This window comes from Cebidichthys violaceus, unplaced genomic scaffold (assembly GCF_023349555.1).
Source record: "Cebidichthys violaceus isolate CVI_PGR_0920_01 unplaced genomic scaffold, fCebVio1.0.p SCAF_16, whole genome shotgun sequence".
Classification (NCBI taxonomy): Eukaryota; Metazoa; Chordata; class Actinopteri; order Perciformes; family Stichaeidae; genus Cebidichthys; species Cebidichthys violaceus.
In genome coordinates this window covers 14,174,678-14,191,123 of record NW_027176329.1, presented here as the reverse complement: position 1 = coordinate 14,191,123, position 16,446 = coordinate 14,174,678, and the positions used below count along the sequence as shown (strand labels likewise).

Here is a 16,446-nt window from a genome sequence, read left to right as displayed (position 1 = left end):
ATTTAGGACTCTGTAAACCATAGGACCCTGGGATCATAGGACCCTAGAAACATAGGAGTCTGGGAACTTATGACCATTGAAACAAAGGACCCTAAACTTAGGACCCTGTAATACATATGAGCCTGCGAACATAGGTCCCTGGGAACACAGATACACTCCCGTTTTGGTTTGAATAGGGTCTTAATTTGATGTAAAGCAGATTTGTCCCACAAATGAAAAAAAGCTTGAAATTATCCAGCACGTTTGTGTTTGTGGCATACATGGTCAAACGTATGTGTAAACTTGATCCAGACTTTGTTTCTGCTCTTCAACAGCTTGTTTCAAACGAAGTGAAAGATTCAACCAGCAGGTCTGAACTTTTCCTTTGACCTGGCTGGGACCTTAGCAGGATCTGTGGGGCTTGGTTTAGATATGGTTTTAAAGACCATCATTCCTGTCTAAAACTACTCTTTTCATGTCAAAGAGGTTTGTCACTTCAAGAACTTCAAGGTTTGCTGATAAAATCATAATGATGTACGGAAAACTGCTCCTTTCATTGATCGTAACCTTGTTTCCTGGGCTACAAGTTAACAGGACTTTCAGAGATCTCTTCCTCTACCAATCCAGTGAAGGTTAAAGCACTGGTCTATGGGCCACTGAACAGGTTGAGCACCTTCATAGAAACCTGGCTTGGATGATACAGAGTTTGAAGAGGGAGAACCGGTTTATGTTTAAGTCACGATTCATGGACAAAAAAATCCATGAACTTCATCTTCATCTTTGTTTTGTACAGTTCTTCCCTGTCCTAAAAACCAAGTGTAACTTTGGGTGAAGTCTGGACCTCAACTTGTAGCTATGACGTCTGACATGGATGTTGATCAGCTAATTGAAACCAATGACTTCACTTGAAGTTGCTATGGATAACAATCAGCAACAATCAGGGAGGGCGAGTTACTGAATGTTCAGGATGAAGTGGCGATCCATTTTACTAACCTTTGTGTTACTGACCCGCCGGTGTCACCATGTTACCGGTGACTTTGCGGCCTCTGATGAACGCCCAGATGTTGGACACGATGAGGACGTACACCCCAATACCCTCACAGAAAATAACGGGGATGCACTGGACATGAACATCCAAACAAGCGTGGATGTACCAGACACAGACTTTGACACAAACTGGGACAACAAAGACAACTATGAGGACGCTGACTGGCATCCTCTTCCCTCCCTCCTGGAAACACACTCCGACCTGTCAGCGAACTCCCCACCATTCATCCGCAGCAGGGACACCGGTGTTAACGACAGAACCAACCAAACCTTCAACCGGACTATTGGCAGTTCATCGGCACAGTGCGGCGAGTACAGCAGCCAGCTGACGTCTAGCGGCCAGTGCCGGCTGATGGCCAAGCTGCCTCCGGTGCCGGTGGGAACGTCGCAGCAACGCTGCCCGGATATGTTCCGCTGCACAGACGACATCTCATATTGGCTCCACGAGAACCAGAACAGAAAGGAACAGCTGGAGGAGCAAAGGGAGACGATGTCAGAGCTGCAGGAGGAGCTGAGGAACCACCGCCATCGAGTCAAGTCCCTGGAGGTGCAGGTACACGGCTGTACACTAGTTTACAGTTTGTCTCTGTTGGAATGAAATGGCAGCTTAACTTTCTTAAAGAAATAGTTGGACATGCTATAAATAGCGTCCTGCAGGAGTAAGTCCTAACGCCTAAATGAGGTATAATTCTTTGACTTCAGGTTCCCTCGTTTCAAAGTCAGAGGTTTTCTTAATGGGATTTTGGTTAGAACCCTGAGATAAGGTCTGTGGTTAACACCAGATTTAACAAGAGATTTTTTTACTTTTTTAAAAATTGTATCTATATTTCATTACTTTTACGTTGAAATAAAAAAAGAGTGTATTATTCATCTATTTATACCCCTTTTACTATTTTAATTCACTAGGTATCCCTCTGTAGGCTTGATGTCTGTCCAGCACTTTGGTCCAGAGTGATGTATCTCAAAAGCTTTACGTCAGATTGTCATAAACGTTTGCGCAGATATCCGTGTTCCCCAAAAGATTAATACCAATTATTTTGGTGATCCCTTGAGTTTTTATCTGGCATCAACACAACATGCCACATGTCCAGTCGTCCTCAGTTGTACTTTGATATTCACGCTAACGTACTGCTTCACAAGCTAAATGTTTTTAGCACTGAAACTGATCAGAAACAATACAGGCAATGCTACAAACACTAACAATAACTGTGATAATGTTGCTTTCTGTTACATGCAGCAAAAGATTATCCGGACACCCTCTTCTCTCTCTCTCTCTGTCTCTATTTATCTCTGTCTGTCTTTATCTCCCTGTATTGACACCCACTAAGTCCTCCTTAACCCTGAATGCTAACAGGATTAGATGCAGGCCTTTTGGTCTGCCTGACCCAGAGAGTATTTTTCTGGGCTGGGGTGTCTCAGGGGCCACCCTTGGTCAAAGTCAAATTAAGACTGCAGTCTGATATTTGCTTGTTTTTGTAAATGGTGCCATTGTTTGCTGACAAAAGTCCTAGTAGATCAATGCTTTCCCTTCAGATTTGAGCATATAAGCTACTCAATGGGCTAAATTAACCTACTTGTTTTTCCTGTAATTGAAAAGTATTAATTTTGGTGATCCGACATCTTGGTAATTTAGTTTATTGTACCACACAAATGAGGCTGTAGCAAAATCCTGCCAAAATGAAGACAAACAAAATAATCAAAATTATAGTTTCTGTATCCGCGAGAACGCATTCATCCGTGTGCCGTAAGTTGTGTCTTCAGACGGCGTATAGGCTCTTTGTAGTACCTCCATTTATTTTGAGAACTTTACCAGAACAGACTGGTTCATACAGACAGCTTCAGTTCAAGCTTGTTTGTCAAAATCGGGTGAGAGACTGCTGACAGAGTTGGTTGAATTAGGTTTCACTTTTGTTTACATGTTCATGCTTGTTGAAAAGTGTCTATGTGTGTGTTTAGTTGGAGGAGCTCAGCCCGACAGAGCTGAGATGAGCGCTGCAGTGCGATAATAATTCACACCTAATCATTAAAAAGGAATAATAAAAAAGAACAGTAACATCAGAGCTTATTAATACTCCCCTAATTCAGCACCTAGACCCGTTTAATACCATGTATTTGGTACGGATCCCTACCTTTAGGTAACGTAAAAATGTGAATGGCTCTTTCAAGATCCAGTGTTCAGTTTGTTCATTCTAGAAACATGGCGGTGCAAGATGGCAGACCTGTGGAAGACGATTATGCATTCATTAAAACATAGTTATGAAAATGATATTCCATTTCTGCCAATTAATCCCCCTAAATGTTACACACTGTCCTATTAACCTCAAGCGCCCATTATATTGGAAGACAAGTGTTTGGAAGTTTACATCACATATTTAAATATGCTTAACAATAAACTGGTTTGAAAGATTTAAAAAAAACACACATTGTTTGTAGATGCCTTGAGCGTTCCTTTGAAATTGGCTCCATTGTTTACAACAGGAGAACAATGTCAAACCTCCCTAAACACACTGTTGTTAACTTTCAGGGTGAAGAAAGTGTCAGTGTCGAGTCGCCCTTCGACCAGCGGTTGCATTCTCTGGAGTTGCGTCACCCCGAGGCCGACACGCTGCTCCTGGTGCATGCGGCGCTGCTGTACGAGCTGCAGGCGCAGCTCCGCAACCTCTCGGCCGCCGCCACGCAGCGCATGAGCCGCAACACGGGCTGCGCCATCAACGTCGTCAGAACCACGCCGTTGCTCGGCATGCGAGACACACTGCCACCAGGTACACATGCAACCGACACAGTGGTGAGTTGCATGAATTGCGTGTTGCATCATGCAACCTAACTGGAACTTTTTAACCCAATCAAAACAACTACACACAGCAGCAGTGTGCTGCTGGGAATTCAGCATTTATTTGACTTTACCTTACAAAAATCTGATTTTGCAGCCTATGTTTTGTTAACATTTAAAGGTGCAATGTGTAAGAAATAGCCACATAATACGAAGAAAGGGGATGAGAACAAATAGAAATGAGAAAACAACTTGTTACGTTTTCATTTTTCATTTTATCCTGCCCTCCACCAGTCCAGAGGAGAGCGTGCGGCAGTACAGGAGGCGTTATTATGAATCCCACTGCTTTTCCTGTGCAGCAGTCAAGCGCTAGGATTGCGCTAGGATCTCTGACAATGTTTCATTATAATCAACCAATCTATGTTTAAATTGACAGGAGGAGAGCTAATAACGTTAGCAGCACCGCTAACGGCTACATTATGATGCGTTCAGGCTCTGTTCAGTGTAAATTAGTATTGGGCAAAGGTAAATTATAATGCTAACATGTAAATGCAATGTGTTTTAAATAATTAAATGTAGTGTTGGTGAGAAACTTGAATAAATCCAGTTGTTTTAAGGAGATGTTTTCACAGCCTTTTACACTAATAATACATCATTAAAACTGCTAATGATAAGATTTGACAACTCAGGATTTCAGTTTCATCATTAGTTGACAGTTTTTGTCTCTCTGTCTCCGTCCCTCAGATGGACCGCGTTTGTCTTTCTGTCCGTCCGACTGTGCATCTCTGTATTACAACGGTGTTCGTCATTCCGGTGTTTACAGCATCGTCCAGTCGCCAGGAAACGCCCTGCCCGTCTACTGCGACATGGAGACCGAGGGTGAGACACACGCTTGCGTTATCGAGCACAAGGTAAAGACACAAAGACATATCTGTGTGCGTGACATATTTCTTCTTCGTGTGTGCTCCAGGCGGAGGCTGGACGGTGTTTCAGCGGCGGCGCGGCGGCCTGGTGAGTTTTAACCGCGGCTGGTCGGAGTACCGCGACGGCTTCGGTGAGCCGCGTGAGGAACACTGGCTGGGCAACCAACAGCTCCACCTGCTGTCCAACCAGGGACACTACAGCCTCCGCATCGAGCTGCACGACTGGAGCCACGCCCATAGACACGCCCTGTACCACAGCTTCAGGTAGACACACCGGATGATGTAGATGAGTCGTAAACAGTACAGAGACAACTGTATCCTCCGGGTCTGAAAAGTGAAGTCAATGCTTCATGTCTTAGAGCTGCATTCTCTCTAATGACCAACAGGGGGCGACTCCTCTGGTTGTATAGAAGTCTATGAGAAAATGACTCTACTTCTCTCTTGATTTATTCCCTCAGTAAACATGGTAAACATGAGTTTATGGTCTCAATCTCTAGTTTCAATTCTTCTTCAAAACAGCATAATATTCATTTAGTAAATTATGATCCATTTAAAGTTAAATAGACCATAAAGCAGAGTATGTTTTAGGGCGGGGCTTACTGTGATTGACAGGTCGCTACCACAACGTTGTCCGGTCTGGAAGTTGTTTGTTCTTCTGTCTTAGAATTTTAACTTTAAAATTAAATTGTAACAATTTGGTCACTGAAAAATGTCATTTGTAGCTCCACCCCCTCGTGTTCCTTCTGGTTGCAAAAAACAAGATGGCGACAACCAAAATGTTGAACTCAATGCTTCAAAACAGTAGTCCACAAACCAATGGGTGACACTTCAATTGAAACATGTAGAAGATAGTCAGGGGTCTGCAGGACAAGTGGATCTCTCTACTCTTTGGGTTTCCTCTCCTCCTCGTGCAGGATAGAGAACGAGGAGAACCGGTACCGCCTCCACGTGTCTGGTTTCAGTGGAACGGTGGAGGATTCGTTCGGTTGGTACCACGACCAGCACGGCTTCAGCACGCCCGACACCGGAAACATCTGTGCCGAGATCAGCCACGCCGGTTGGTGGTTCCACCAGTGTTTCTACGCCAACCTCAACGGCGTCTACTACGAGGTCAGTGACAACAACACGCCACAAGATGTTGTAGGACCGGTACGCAGGTTTATAAATATGTTAATGTTGAAACATCTTTTTTTTCCACCAGGGGGGGCGCTACTCTCTGAAAGCTCAGAACCTGCTCGGGCCGGACGGCATCGTGTGGTTCTCCTGGAAGGAGTCAGACTTCTACTCTCTGAAGGCGGTCACCATGATGATGCGACCGCGAAACTTCAGGCCACGCTTGTCGCCATAGCTATGGGACAGTATGAAGCCCCGCCTGCAGCTTTCTTAGGACTGCTAGCTGCCTCCAGGGGCTGCCAGGAATACTCACACATGTACCGAATTATGTCTTAATCCACTGCTGGAAATAGTCCCCAACAAATGCACTTTTTCTGCTGTATGAGTAAACGAGTGTCCAGCTGTTACTGAGCCTTTTTACACAAAAAAATAAACTACAGATTTACACCTTCAGAGCCACATAAATGACTGAGCGACGGGCTAACACACTGTTGGTTCTGGGTCATAGAATTTAACGGCAAATACTTTCCTGATCACAAGATAAACCGTCCTTGCGGAAAGGTTTAAGAAGCAGCATAACTGTAATTACTTTGATTTCTCAGCATATATCCAGCAACCTTAACGTCACACTTTTAGAGGCTGATAATCTTTACTGACTTCTTCTGCTTTGTCTGTTGCACCAGTAAAGACACTGATGTCAAAGTGTTACGACTACACCCTTAAGGCTCCATGCACAGACCCAGGTTCACCCACAATGAGTGATTTCACTCTCTTTGGAATCATTCGAGTGCATCACAGGAGCGTGCAGACTGCTCCTCCATCTCTTGGAAGCTTCGTTGCACCTGTCAGGGTGGAGCAAACTACACCTTTATCATTCTTATTGGTGCATGGGGTTCTGCTGACTGCACATAATTCCCAGCAAAGCTCTCTCCACCTTCCGCCTGAGCAGAGGTCTTATAAGCAAAGATAAGGGAGAACACCTGTGCATATTAATGCAGAGCCTTTAAAAGCGCTCACTGTGCTTTTCGGTAGAATATGCAAAAAGCTGTTTTTCTTGCAGCGTCAGATGAGAAGATCTATAAAGACACATTTAAACTCAGAGGATATTTGGAGGTAGGAAAGATGTTTTTGAACAAAAATAAATTTAGCTCACATTTTACTCGTTATAGATGTCTAGATACAGAGGATTTTCTTTTGCAGTTAAACACAACACAGACATTTACATAGAATTATTTATTAATAGTTACAGGTATTCATTGATACATCTACAGGACTTCCCAAAGTCACATCTCAGTGTGAATTCAGGCAGGTTGTTTTCTCAGCCGTGCAACCTGCACAGGTGACTGACTCGTCAAACATTCTTCACAGAAATATGTAAATTCAGCCAGACTTCGCGCTGCTGTTGTTGCTGCTGCTGCTGCTGTGTGTGTGTTGAAGATTGTTTCCCGACCCCGGGAGGGTGGAGGGTGTTTATGTGGGGCGCTCTCTGGGGCGGGTGACGTACTGCCACCACAGAGGGGGGAGGTCTCCCTCCATGCGGGCGGGAGGGAGGGCTTCGGTCTTGGGGCCTCCGGCTGGAGTCTCAGCCTGCAGCTGGGCGACCTGGAACCAAGACACAAAGGTTTACAACGAGGGCTGTAACATCAGGTCAGGGATTATTGTTTTTGGAAATATGCGACCTGTCAATAGAGTGCTGCGGGAATTAGTCCTAAAACCACAAAAATGAGTCAGCATTTTTGCACTTTTGGTTCCCTCATTTTAAAGTCGACGGGGTTTTTTGTTGTTGGATGTCTAAAATAAGATCTGTGGTTAACACAAGCTGAAGAGATTTAAACATTTTATTCTAGGACATTAAATAACTACAGTGTTTAAATAAGACTACAGAGGTTGTTGGGGACATTAAACATCATCAAGCTTAACAGATTAACACGAGGAAACGTATCTACCGAGTGGTGGTGACGTGAAGTCATGTGACCGTGGTGTAGTTCGTTTAGAGCCTAACGTTAGATTTGTATCTCTGGAAATTGCCTTAAAGCTTAAAAAATTGGTGATTAATTGTGACGATTATTGTGCTGAACCAAAGATGCAAGTATCATAAATGTCTGTTTGCCGCAGAGCTTATTTCCTGCACTGATCAAAGTACCTTAAGTATTAAAAGGGTAAAAATAGGTAGGACTATAATGTCTATTTTGCGTCTCGTATAGCACAAAGAGGAGGGGACACAGTGGAATGTAAAACATGTGATGTGTAGACGGACCGGATGCTGAAACGCTCACCTCTTTGTCCCAGCTCTCCATTCTCAGTTTCTTCCACTGCTCCCTCTTGGAGAAGTAGTCGGGGTACATGGCCTTCTCTGAGGGGTGCCAGTGGTCCAGCGCCCACTCCGGGACCTGCAGGAACAGAGCGGAGCTCAGGACGTTACGATCGTCTACATCTTTATGCAGTCATTATCTTAATCTTAAATGAGTACATTCAAGTGTTCCTTTTCTTTGATAAAATAGGCCACCTGATAAAAAGAAAACAACTTAACGTTTGATATGGAACAATGTAAAATCTCACTCAAGATTTCTCACATCTGAGGACAGAATTTGTCAGATTATGTGATGTAGATGGTAGTAGTTGCACTCCCCTTACATCTCCACCAGAGGGCAGTAACGATATCGGTCACATTCTTGTGAACATTTTATGAAAAGTTTAAGGTTTTATTTGAAACATCCCTCGGCTTTATGTTACAGAAAAAAAGGGAAACAACTTTCAAACTTATTGTAGCCTCAGCGAGCCACATCCCACTTTTCTTATTTATTTTCTTTTACAGGCAAACTCTCTAATAAGTCCAAATAATTTTGTATACGTTTTTTTTTCGAGTCACAAGTTGTGAGCTTAATAAAGTAAGAAAGAAAATACTGAAGACGATGAAATGTGTATCCACAGGGTAAAAACATCCAGACGAAGCCCGTGACGCCCTGCCTCACCTTGTAGCACTCGTATCTCTCGTAGGACGTCCCGCCGGGGGAGTCGGGGAAGATGTAGGGCTGGGGGTGTTGGTTGGCCCAGAACTCCTCCTCTCCCGACTTCAGCATCACGGTGGCCTTCACCATGTCCTTCTCGTCCTTGTTCTCATCGAAGCGAGCTCGCATCATGCAGGCGTAGAACCGGTATTTGTCTCTGTAGCGATAAAAAAAAACATCACAGTTACACGACTTAAATCATACGAATGAGAGTGTTGAGGGAGACCCAGATGTGTCCTGTTACCATTAGACATCTAGTGCAGATACAGCATGAACATGACACAAACAAAATCATCATGAACAACAAAATGCATTTCTTCCTTTTGAGAGAAAGTTGACTAACATTGAGAAGCTTTATTGTTCTTGATTCTTCTTCATAACTCTGGTCTGTAATGTAAGGTCTGGGTTGAACTCCACAATAACAATAGTTTTCATACAACTTGTTTAACTCAAAACCCTAAATACTGGTTAGTACAGTTCTAGGTTCATTTGTTTTTTCTCTTTTATGTGTTTTTATTACAAAGTGTAACTTATTCTCAGATATTATAAATTGTGTATTGACCACATCTAGAATGAATTACTTCATTTATTTTCAACTGCTACCTGTATAAGAAATAAATACCCATAAAAATAATATAAATAACAAAACACTATACCTACCATACTTAACTATTCCTTACTTAACTTGAACAGCATTTGACAACAAAAAAAATCGAATTAATCAGTTCATCAGATGAAACAGAGTTTATTGCTTGATTAATTACTGAAGTAATAACAATAATAGATTTCACAGAACAGTGTTTGGAGTGGTGAACAAATGAGAAGTGATATTTCTCACCAAGTGAATTCCTAAAATGTAAACTAGCTTAATGTATATAACGCATGATGATTTCTGTATATACAGATATATTAGACTAGATTTTCAAGTTTAGGTGTTAGCTAAAAGGCTATAACTCGACTGTTAGCTGATGCTAGCTGATGGAATGGGTGACCTGGCTAGCGGTTAGCTTAGCTGGTTAGCTTAGCAGCACAGCAAACAGAGACTGTCTGCAGTAAAGCAGCGACGTGTTATGTGTTTATTTATTTTTTCTTCACGGTTCTTAAACGAAGACAGCTCGTCTTACCTGAAGATGCACCATGACTCCAGGTGTCGAAGGGATTTCTTGTAAAGCCGCAACACCTTCTGGTGGTGAGTGAGATAGGCAGTGGCCATTTTCACTGTCCCCTGTCACCTTCTCGGTGAGCGGCGCGGTGGATTCTGGGACTATGTGGCGTGTGGACGTTATTACCGTAAGTGCATTTACAATGCACAAACGTATTTTCTCGGATGTTTATTTTGTCCCTTTTTCCCACGATTTAATCACATATGTTAGTAATAACGGCTATCTACAACCAAACTCGCTTCATATTATCTTTTGTCTGGAACCTTTGGAGAAGAGGGGGAAAGTAAACAAAAAGCTAACTATACCAATAATGTGACTGCTCTCCTTTATAGTACTTACGGTATTGAAGCATTATGGGATTGGTGAGAACTGCATGTGTGGTTCTTCTTAGAAGTATTGCTCTTACAAACATGGCTCAGCACAAATTCATCGGTGAGACACTTGTGTTTGATGTTTACATTACATAACACATAAAGAGAAGGTTAGATGAGTGTCAGTGCGTGCTGGCAAATGGTGGTAAACAGACAAGCATGTGTGTTTTGAGTTAGCATGGGAGCTAGTTTGAGTTAGCCCTGCTGAAAAATGTCAACACAGCAGTCACAGAGCTGTACATCTGTGTGCAGGGACATGTCAGATGGTTTGATTCACAACTCATTATGACAGCTTATACTGCGCTGCAGATGTTACTTATATCAGCAACAGGTACTGTGTTTGGCATTAAAGTGAATGCAGATAGAGTCAAGAACGGTGGTGGTTGCACAATATTAGAGTGGGAATCAAACCCTCAACCCACTGGGAATTGTAAGCCTTAACCATGTCTGTGCAGGTTTATAGGACTGGGTGATGATTTTGAATCATGCACTTTAAAAAATGCTCTTAGTTCCAAGCAACTGAGATGAAATTATGCAAAATAAAAAGTTAAATTGTGTCGTCCTGAAATGAGAAGTTGATCAATTATGTATATTATTTCAAGGGACGATATCCCAGCTGGATCACTGTATCATATCATAACTGTATCATAAGAGAACATCAGCAATGAATCACAGCAACATGTTTGGTGAAATATTTCAGTACCGATAACTTCCATCCTCTCCAGATATCGGTGTGAACCTGACCGACCCGATGTTCAGAGGACTCTACAGAGGGAAGCAGAAGCACGACGGTGAGCTACGCATTTATTATTAACATGAGACTAGTTAACCTGAGACCAGTAAACCTGAGATCAGTTGTGATTTTGTGACAGATGACTTCAATCACATCATTGACAGAGCTCTCAGAACCGGAGTCGAAAAGGTAAGCCATGTCTCCATTATTACTTTTGGTCTGACTGAAATATCTCAACAGCTGTCCGATGGATTGTCATGAAACTTAGTGCAGACATTCATGGTCCTCAGAGGATGAATCCCACTGACTTTGGTGATCCTCTGACTTTTTCCTCTTGCACCATCATGAGGTCGACATTTGTGATTTTGAGTGAAATGTTTCAACAACCATCGGACGGACTGCGCTGAAGTTTTCGGTGCAGGCGCTCGTGTTCCTTTTAGCATTAAATAGTAATAACTGTGGCGATGCTCGACTCTTAAGTCTTGTTTTTGAACACTGAAAAGCCATTTAGAATTGTTGTCTCATCAGTAATGTAAAAGCTGTCGCTTTGTTCCAGTTTATGATCACAGGAGGAAACCTCGAAGACAGCAAGGAGGCTCTTAAACTAGCCGAGACCAGAGGTAATGAAAGCAACGACGAAAGAGACTAAAGAGCCGGGTGCACGACCTAAATGTGAATTCATGAGTCCATTTCTTCATGAGCACGATCGACCAAATCTGCCTGATTCTGTCCTCTGTGCTGCACCTTTACACTCGCTCCCTGTGCGTCGTTGTTACAGATGAGTTCTACTGCACGGTGGGCTGCCATCCCACCCGCTGCAGCGAGTTTGAGCAGAATGGTGAATCCCAATACCTCTCGGGGCTGAGGGAGCTGGTGACGGAGCACAGAGGAAAGGTGGTGGCCGTCGGAGAGTGTGGACTAGGTGGGTACTGGTGACGGTGTTGCATTTGTTCAGTAATAATTTAAAGATATAAAACACAGAGAAAATGTTATCCACAACAAATTCTGTCACTTGTGGCTCTTAGCTTTTTTTATACAACTACATCAGTGTATATTCTTCTATAGAATATAAATATGATCTCAAATATAAAGTCTCCAGTGACCTGAGTTTGGGAGTAGCACGTGTGGATTGTAACATTAAGAGTTTTCATTGTTTAATGAGACTGTAATGTGTCTTTTCTCTCTGTTACAGATTTCGACAGGTTGCAATTTTGCCCAAAAGAGACTCAACTCAAGTAAGTTTATTTGTTTCTATTCTTTATTAAAAGCTTCTCTAATTGGCTGCATATAAATGTACCTTTGGTCAGTTGTGATGCCTCAAAAAGCTTTATTATGTCTTTATTATGAACCTTTATTAATCAGTGATGGACTCTTCCCTCTGGTCACCCAGTACTTTGGATGTCTATAGTGCATTAATGCTGTTTACAGTTTTTAGTTTATTTCATTGTCTTTTCATCACAGATTTACGATTTCCTAGCTACAGCCTCTGTTAGAGATGTGACGACAAGCATAGACTGGATATTAGAAGTGAACGTTGTCACTGTGATGTCACCCATTGGTTTGTAAACTGCCGTTTTGAAGCCTCGAGTTCGACATTTTGGCCGTCGCCATCTTAGTTTTTTTGCAACCAGAAGTGACACGAGAGGGTGAAGATGAGTACAACCGAACGATGAATAAGACATTATTAGGTGTTAACTTTCATGAAGTGAAGACACACAGTGAAAGGGTTAAAGTTGTAAGACGAAAATACGGACAACTACCAGACCGGACAACGCTGTAATAGCGACCTGTCAGTCACTGTGTAGCCCCGCCCTAAAGCATACCCTGCTTTATGGTCTATTTGACTCTGTAATGAAGAAGACTTGAAACTAGAGATTGAGACCATAAACTCATGTTTACAATGTTTACTGAGGGAATAAATCAAGAGAGAAGTAGAGTCATTTTCTCATAGACTTCTATACAACCAGAGGAGTCGCCCCCTGATGGACATTAGAGAGAATGCAGCTTTAAGGCTCTTCTGCATTGGCTTCACTTTTCAGACCCGGGCGTTGACGCATGGCTACGTGTAACAATTGTTTTCATCACCAACTAATCTATTGATAAGTTGCTTGAGTAATTGTTAAATTGTTTGCCACAAAAGTTTGAAGAAGCCCTTAAATACGCTCTTCATTGTTTCCTGTCTTTGCTCGTTCTGGTGTGGAACAGATACTTTGAGAAGCAGTTTGATCTGGCAGAGGAGACCCAGCTGCCCATGTTCCTCCACTGCAGGAACTCCCACCAGGAGTTCATCGGTAGGTTTGTTCACTCAGGACCTGGTCTGCTTTTTATTTTTATACAAAGCCTTTTACTGTTTCTTCGTCTCTCTTTGACAGACATCATGAAGAGAAACCGAGACAGATGTGTTGGAGGAGTGGTGAGGACAATTGTTTTATACTTTATAATATTCTTCAAAGTTTACTGTTTGGTAGAAAGTATACAAGAGAATTCCCAAGGATTTTATATCTAAGTTTTAAATTTTCCAGGATGTTGTGGAAGCTGTCTGTTATAAATGATCTATTTAAGTCCTCCATGTCCATTGTGCATTGCATTGTGGGATTCTGGGAAATCTCCACTTTACAGGAAGTAATGCATTTAATAGACTGATGTTGCAGTATCTGTACTCCTGTAAAATTGTGCAACTGTATTTTTTTATTTTTCTGTAGGCATATTTGTAAAACGTTAATTTAATTCACTGGGATGATGAATGGCAAACAAATGTAATTCTAATAATAAAGAAAACAGATCAAACCCTGGTCCAGCTGATTACCTGAGAGTTTTATTTCACTTCAGGTCCACTCGTTTGACGGGACGGCAGAGGACGCGGCTGCCCTCATTGACCTGGACCTCTTCATTGGAATAAATGGATGGTGAGAGGATTTAGTTCTCCTCCTTGAACTGAACCCTTTAAGACTTCACCCGACATGAACCACATGTGGACTCAGCTCCACATCTGGTCTACAGTGTTAGGTTCAGTGTATCATGCTGTGTTACGATTAGTTTCATCGGGTTTCTGCGCACGTCGTTGCATTACTGTTTGTGTGAGAAAGTTTATTTGTCTTCTTTTTACGTCCGTGGATCCGCAGAATCAGTAGCTGCAACCTCCGATCATCAAATCATCAAATTAGGTTCAGCATCTCTAGAACCGGCTTAAAGTTTTTAGATGCTCATCTTGGTTTGAGACACTTTAAACTAGAATATTTTAAGAACATGCAAGATTTTAAAAACAGGATTAAGGATCATTTGAGCACTAAATGGGACAATTCTTGAAAACGGTTTGTTTAAAGTCTCTTTTATTTGAGTTTTTTCTTGAACTTTTTGCAGTTTTTTGTTAAATGTCTTTTTATGCGGTGAAACTTCTACGCTGCCATCTTGGCCGAGATCCCCTGTAAAATAGATTAAATATCTCAGTCCTATTATCCTGGATAAATAAATGAATAAATGAAATAAAACTTGACTTGCTCACGGTCTAAACACATACTATGGAGGAGATAAATGATAATTCAATGAAGGGAAGTGTTTAAAAGTATTCTGTATTTAAAGCAACATGACTCATAAAATATGTAATTTTAGTTTTTTATTCTCTTATTTTTAGGATTACTGGTGTCATTTTAAAACTGTTAATCTAAGCAATGTATGTGAACGATACAGCCCTGATATATTGTATTATATTCTATTATTATTTAACATATACATACTATATGTATCTTCAGTGCAGTGTTTCACAATGTCATTTTATTATTATGATTTATGTAAATATTTATAATACTGAAACTTAAACAGTGTTTATCGTTATTTCTATTTTTCAGTTCCTTGAAAACAGAGGCCAATATTGAAGCCATGAAGTCCATCCCCACTGAGAGGCTCATGATAGAAACGGGTGAGATGCCTTCAGTTTATTGCATTAAAAAAGGTATTTGATATAAATATTAAAGAAGAGCATATTTGGGAGCATAAAGCCAGATCTTCGTGATATTCCAGTTTCATTGCTTCAGAATTATTGTTTTACAGCATCAGAGTGAATTATTTGCAGCACGTCTTTGAAGTTATAATCACATTTGTGAAATCCAACACGCCGTGTTTTATGGCTTCATCATTACATGAAATAAAAGATCTTGTAGTCTGGTGTGTTACATTGCTGTTTGACATTTATTAATGTGTTAATGCCTTCCTGCTCCTTCCCAGATGCTCCGTGGTGTGGCGTGAAGAACACGCATGCAGGCTCCAAATATGTAAAAACTACATTTCCCACAAAGAAGAAGTGGGAGGCGGGGCATTGTCTGAAGGACAGGAACGAGCCCTGTCACATCGTGTGAGTAACGATGAGGTGGATTCTCTGCAGAACTCACTGGATAAATTCATCAGTTTGCAAGCGAGCAAACATCAACGTTCTTCAGTCCAAAAGCTGATGCATAGATTTCACCATTTCTCTCTTCCAGACAAGTGTTAGAGGTGATGGCAGCAGCGAGGGAGGAGGAGCCGCTGGAGCTGGCCAACACAATCTACAACAACACCATCAAAGTCTTCTTCAGCTCCAGCTGATGACGAAGCACGTTAAATCTTCAGGAGACCGACTGATACAATCTTCATGAATGTGTGTGTGTGTGTGTGTGTGTGAGAATGATAGATAAAATTCTCTCTTTGCCAATTTTGAAAAGTCAAAAAACTTCTGATCTGTCCCCTTCTGAAATAAAATAAATTACATTTTCATGGGTTTTTCCTTAATGCTTCAACAATTAGTTATTTTCTGTGTTTCATTTAAATTAAGTTTCTGTTGTTTTTTATTTAAATTTTTTGCTACTAAATTGAAGCCTTGATCATAAGGTCTGCCTCACTTCTTCTATGTTATTTGAACTAACAAAACACATACGCTCTTACATTATTTACACAATTTTTTCAATAATAAGGCTATCTATGCACATTTTTAAAGAATCAGTTATCATGTATAACTTAAAAGCCTGAACATCAACAAACTTGTTGAAAGAGGACATTAACATGCATATCGGATCAAAATATGTTACCATTTTTCATAAGAATTGTGTTAAACAACAATAAATGAAAAGTATATAAAATGATAAGAAAATACATAAATATAACTAAATAAAGCAGGTTTGATTCAAATTGTTTAAAAAAAAATAATAATAATTTTATTAAACATACATTTATTTGTATTTATATATTCATTTATAATTCAACTAAATGTCAAATGAAGTATTATTTCAATATCTTAGACTAACTAATATTAAGAAAATATGAGCCAGTTTTTATTTTATTTTATTTTACTAAACTAGAAGTACTAGACA

The 16,446-nt window shown here is 41.2% G+C and overlaps 3 protein-coding genes across 3 annotated transcripts; 2 read left to right on the top strand and 1 right to left on the bottom strand.

Moving 5' to 3' along the window:
• The first annotated feature begins 946 nt into the window (after positions 1 to 946).
• On the top strand, positions 947 to 6,235 carry LOC137872970 (angiopoietin-related protein 7-like). Its single transcript, XM_068711508.1, has 6 exons — positions 947 to 1,579; positions 3,551 to 3,788; positions 4,541 to 4,675; positions 4,767 to 4,983; positions 5,634 to 5,829; positions 5,921 to 6,235. The coding sequence occupies exons 1-6, from the start codon at positions 947 to 949 to the stop codon at positions 6,065 to 6,067; spliced, it is 1,566 nt and encodes a 521-aa protein (XP_068567609.1). The 3' UTR covers positions 6,068 to 6,235.
• An 815-nt stretch (positions 6,236 to 7,050) lies between these two features.
• On the bottom strand, positions 7,051 to 10,083 carry ndufb9 (NADH:ubiquinone oxidoreductase subunit B9). The gene is made up of 4 exons (XM_068711432.1): positions 9,965 to 10,083; positions 8,805 to 8,997; positions 8,109 to 8,222; positions 7,051 to 7,434 (listed from the first exon to the last, which is right to left on the bottom strand). The coding sequence occupies exons 1-4, from the start codon at positions 10,051 to 10,053 to the stop codon at positions 7,303 to 7,305; spliced, it is 528 nt and encodes a 175-aa protein (XP_068567533.1). The 5' UTR covers positions 10,054 to 10,083; the 3' UTR covers positions 7,051 to 7,302.
• Positions 10,084 to 10,355: 272 nt separating this feature from the next.
• tatdn1 (TatD DNase domain containing 1) lies at positions 10,356 to 15,853 on the top strand. Its single transcript, XM_068711431.1, has 12 exons — positions 10,356 to 10,435; positions 11,100 to 11,165; positions 11,247 to 11,296; positions 11,664 to 11,727; positions 11,886 to 12,029; positions 12,300 to 12,342; positions 13,313 to 13,398; positions 13,480 to 13,520; positions 13,937 to 14,013; positions 14,953 to 15,023; positions 15,329 to 15,455; positions 15,583 to 15,853. The coding sequence occupies exons 1-12, from the start codon at positions 10,357 to 10,359 to the stop codon at positions 15,683 to 15,685; spliced, it is 951 nt and encodes a 316-aa protein (XP_068567532.1). The 5' UTR covers position 10,356; the 3' UTR covers positions 15,686 to 15,853.
• Positions 15,854 to 16,446: the final 593 nt, after the last annotated feature.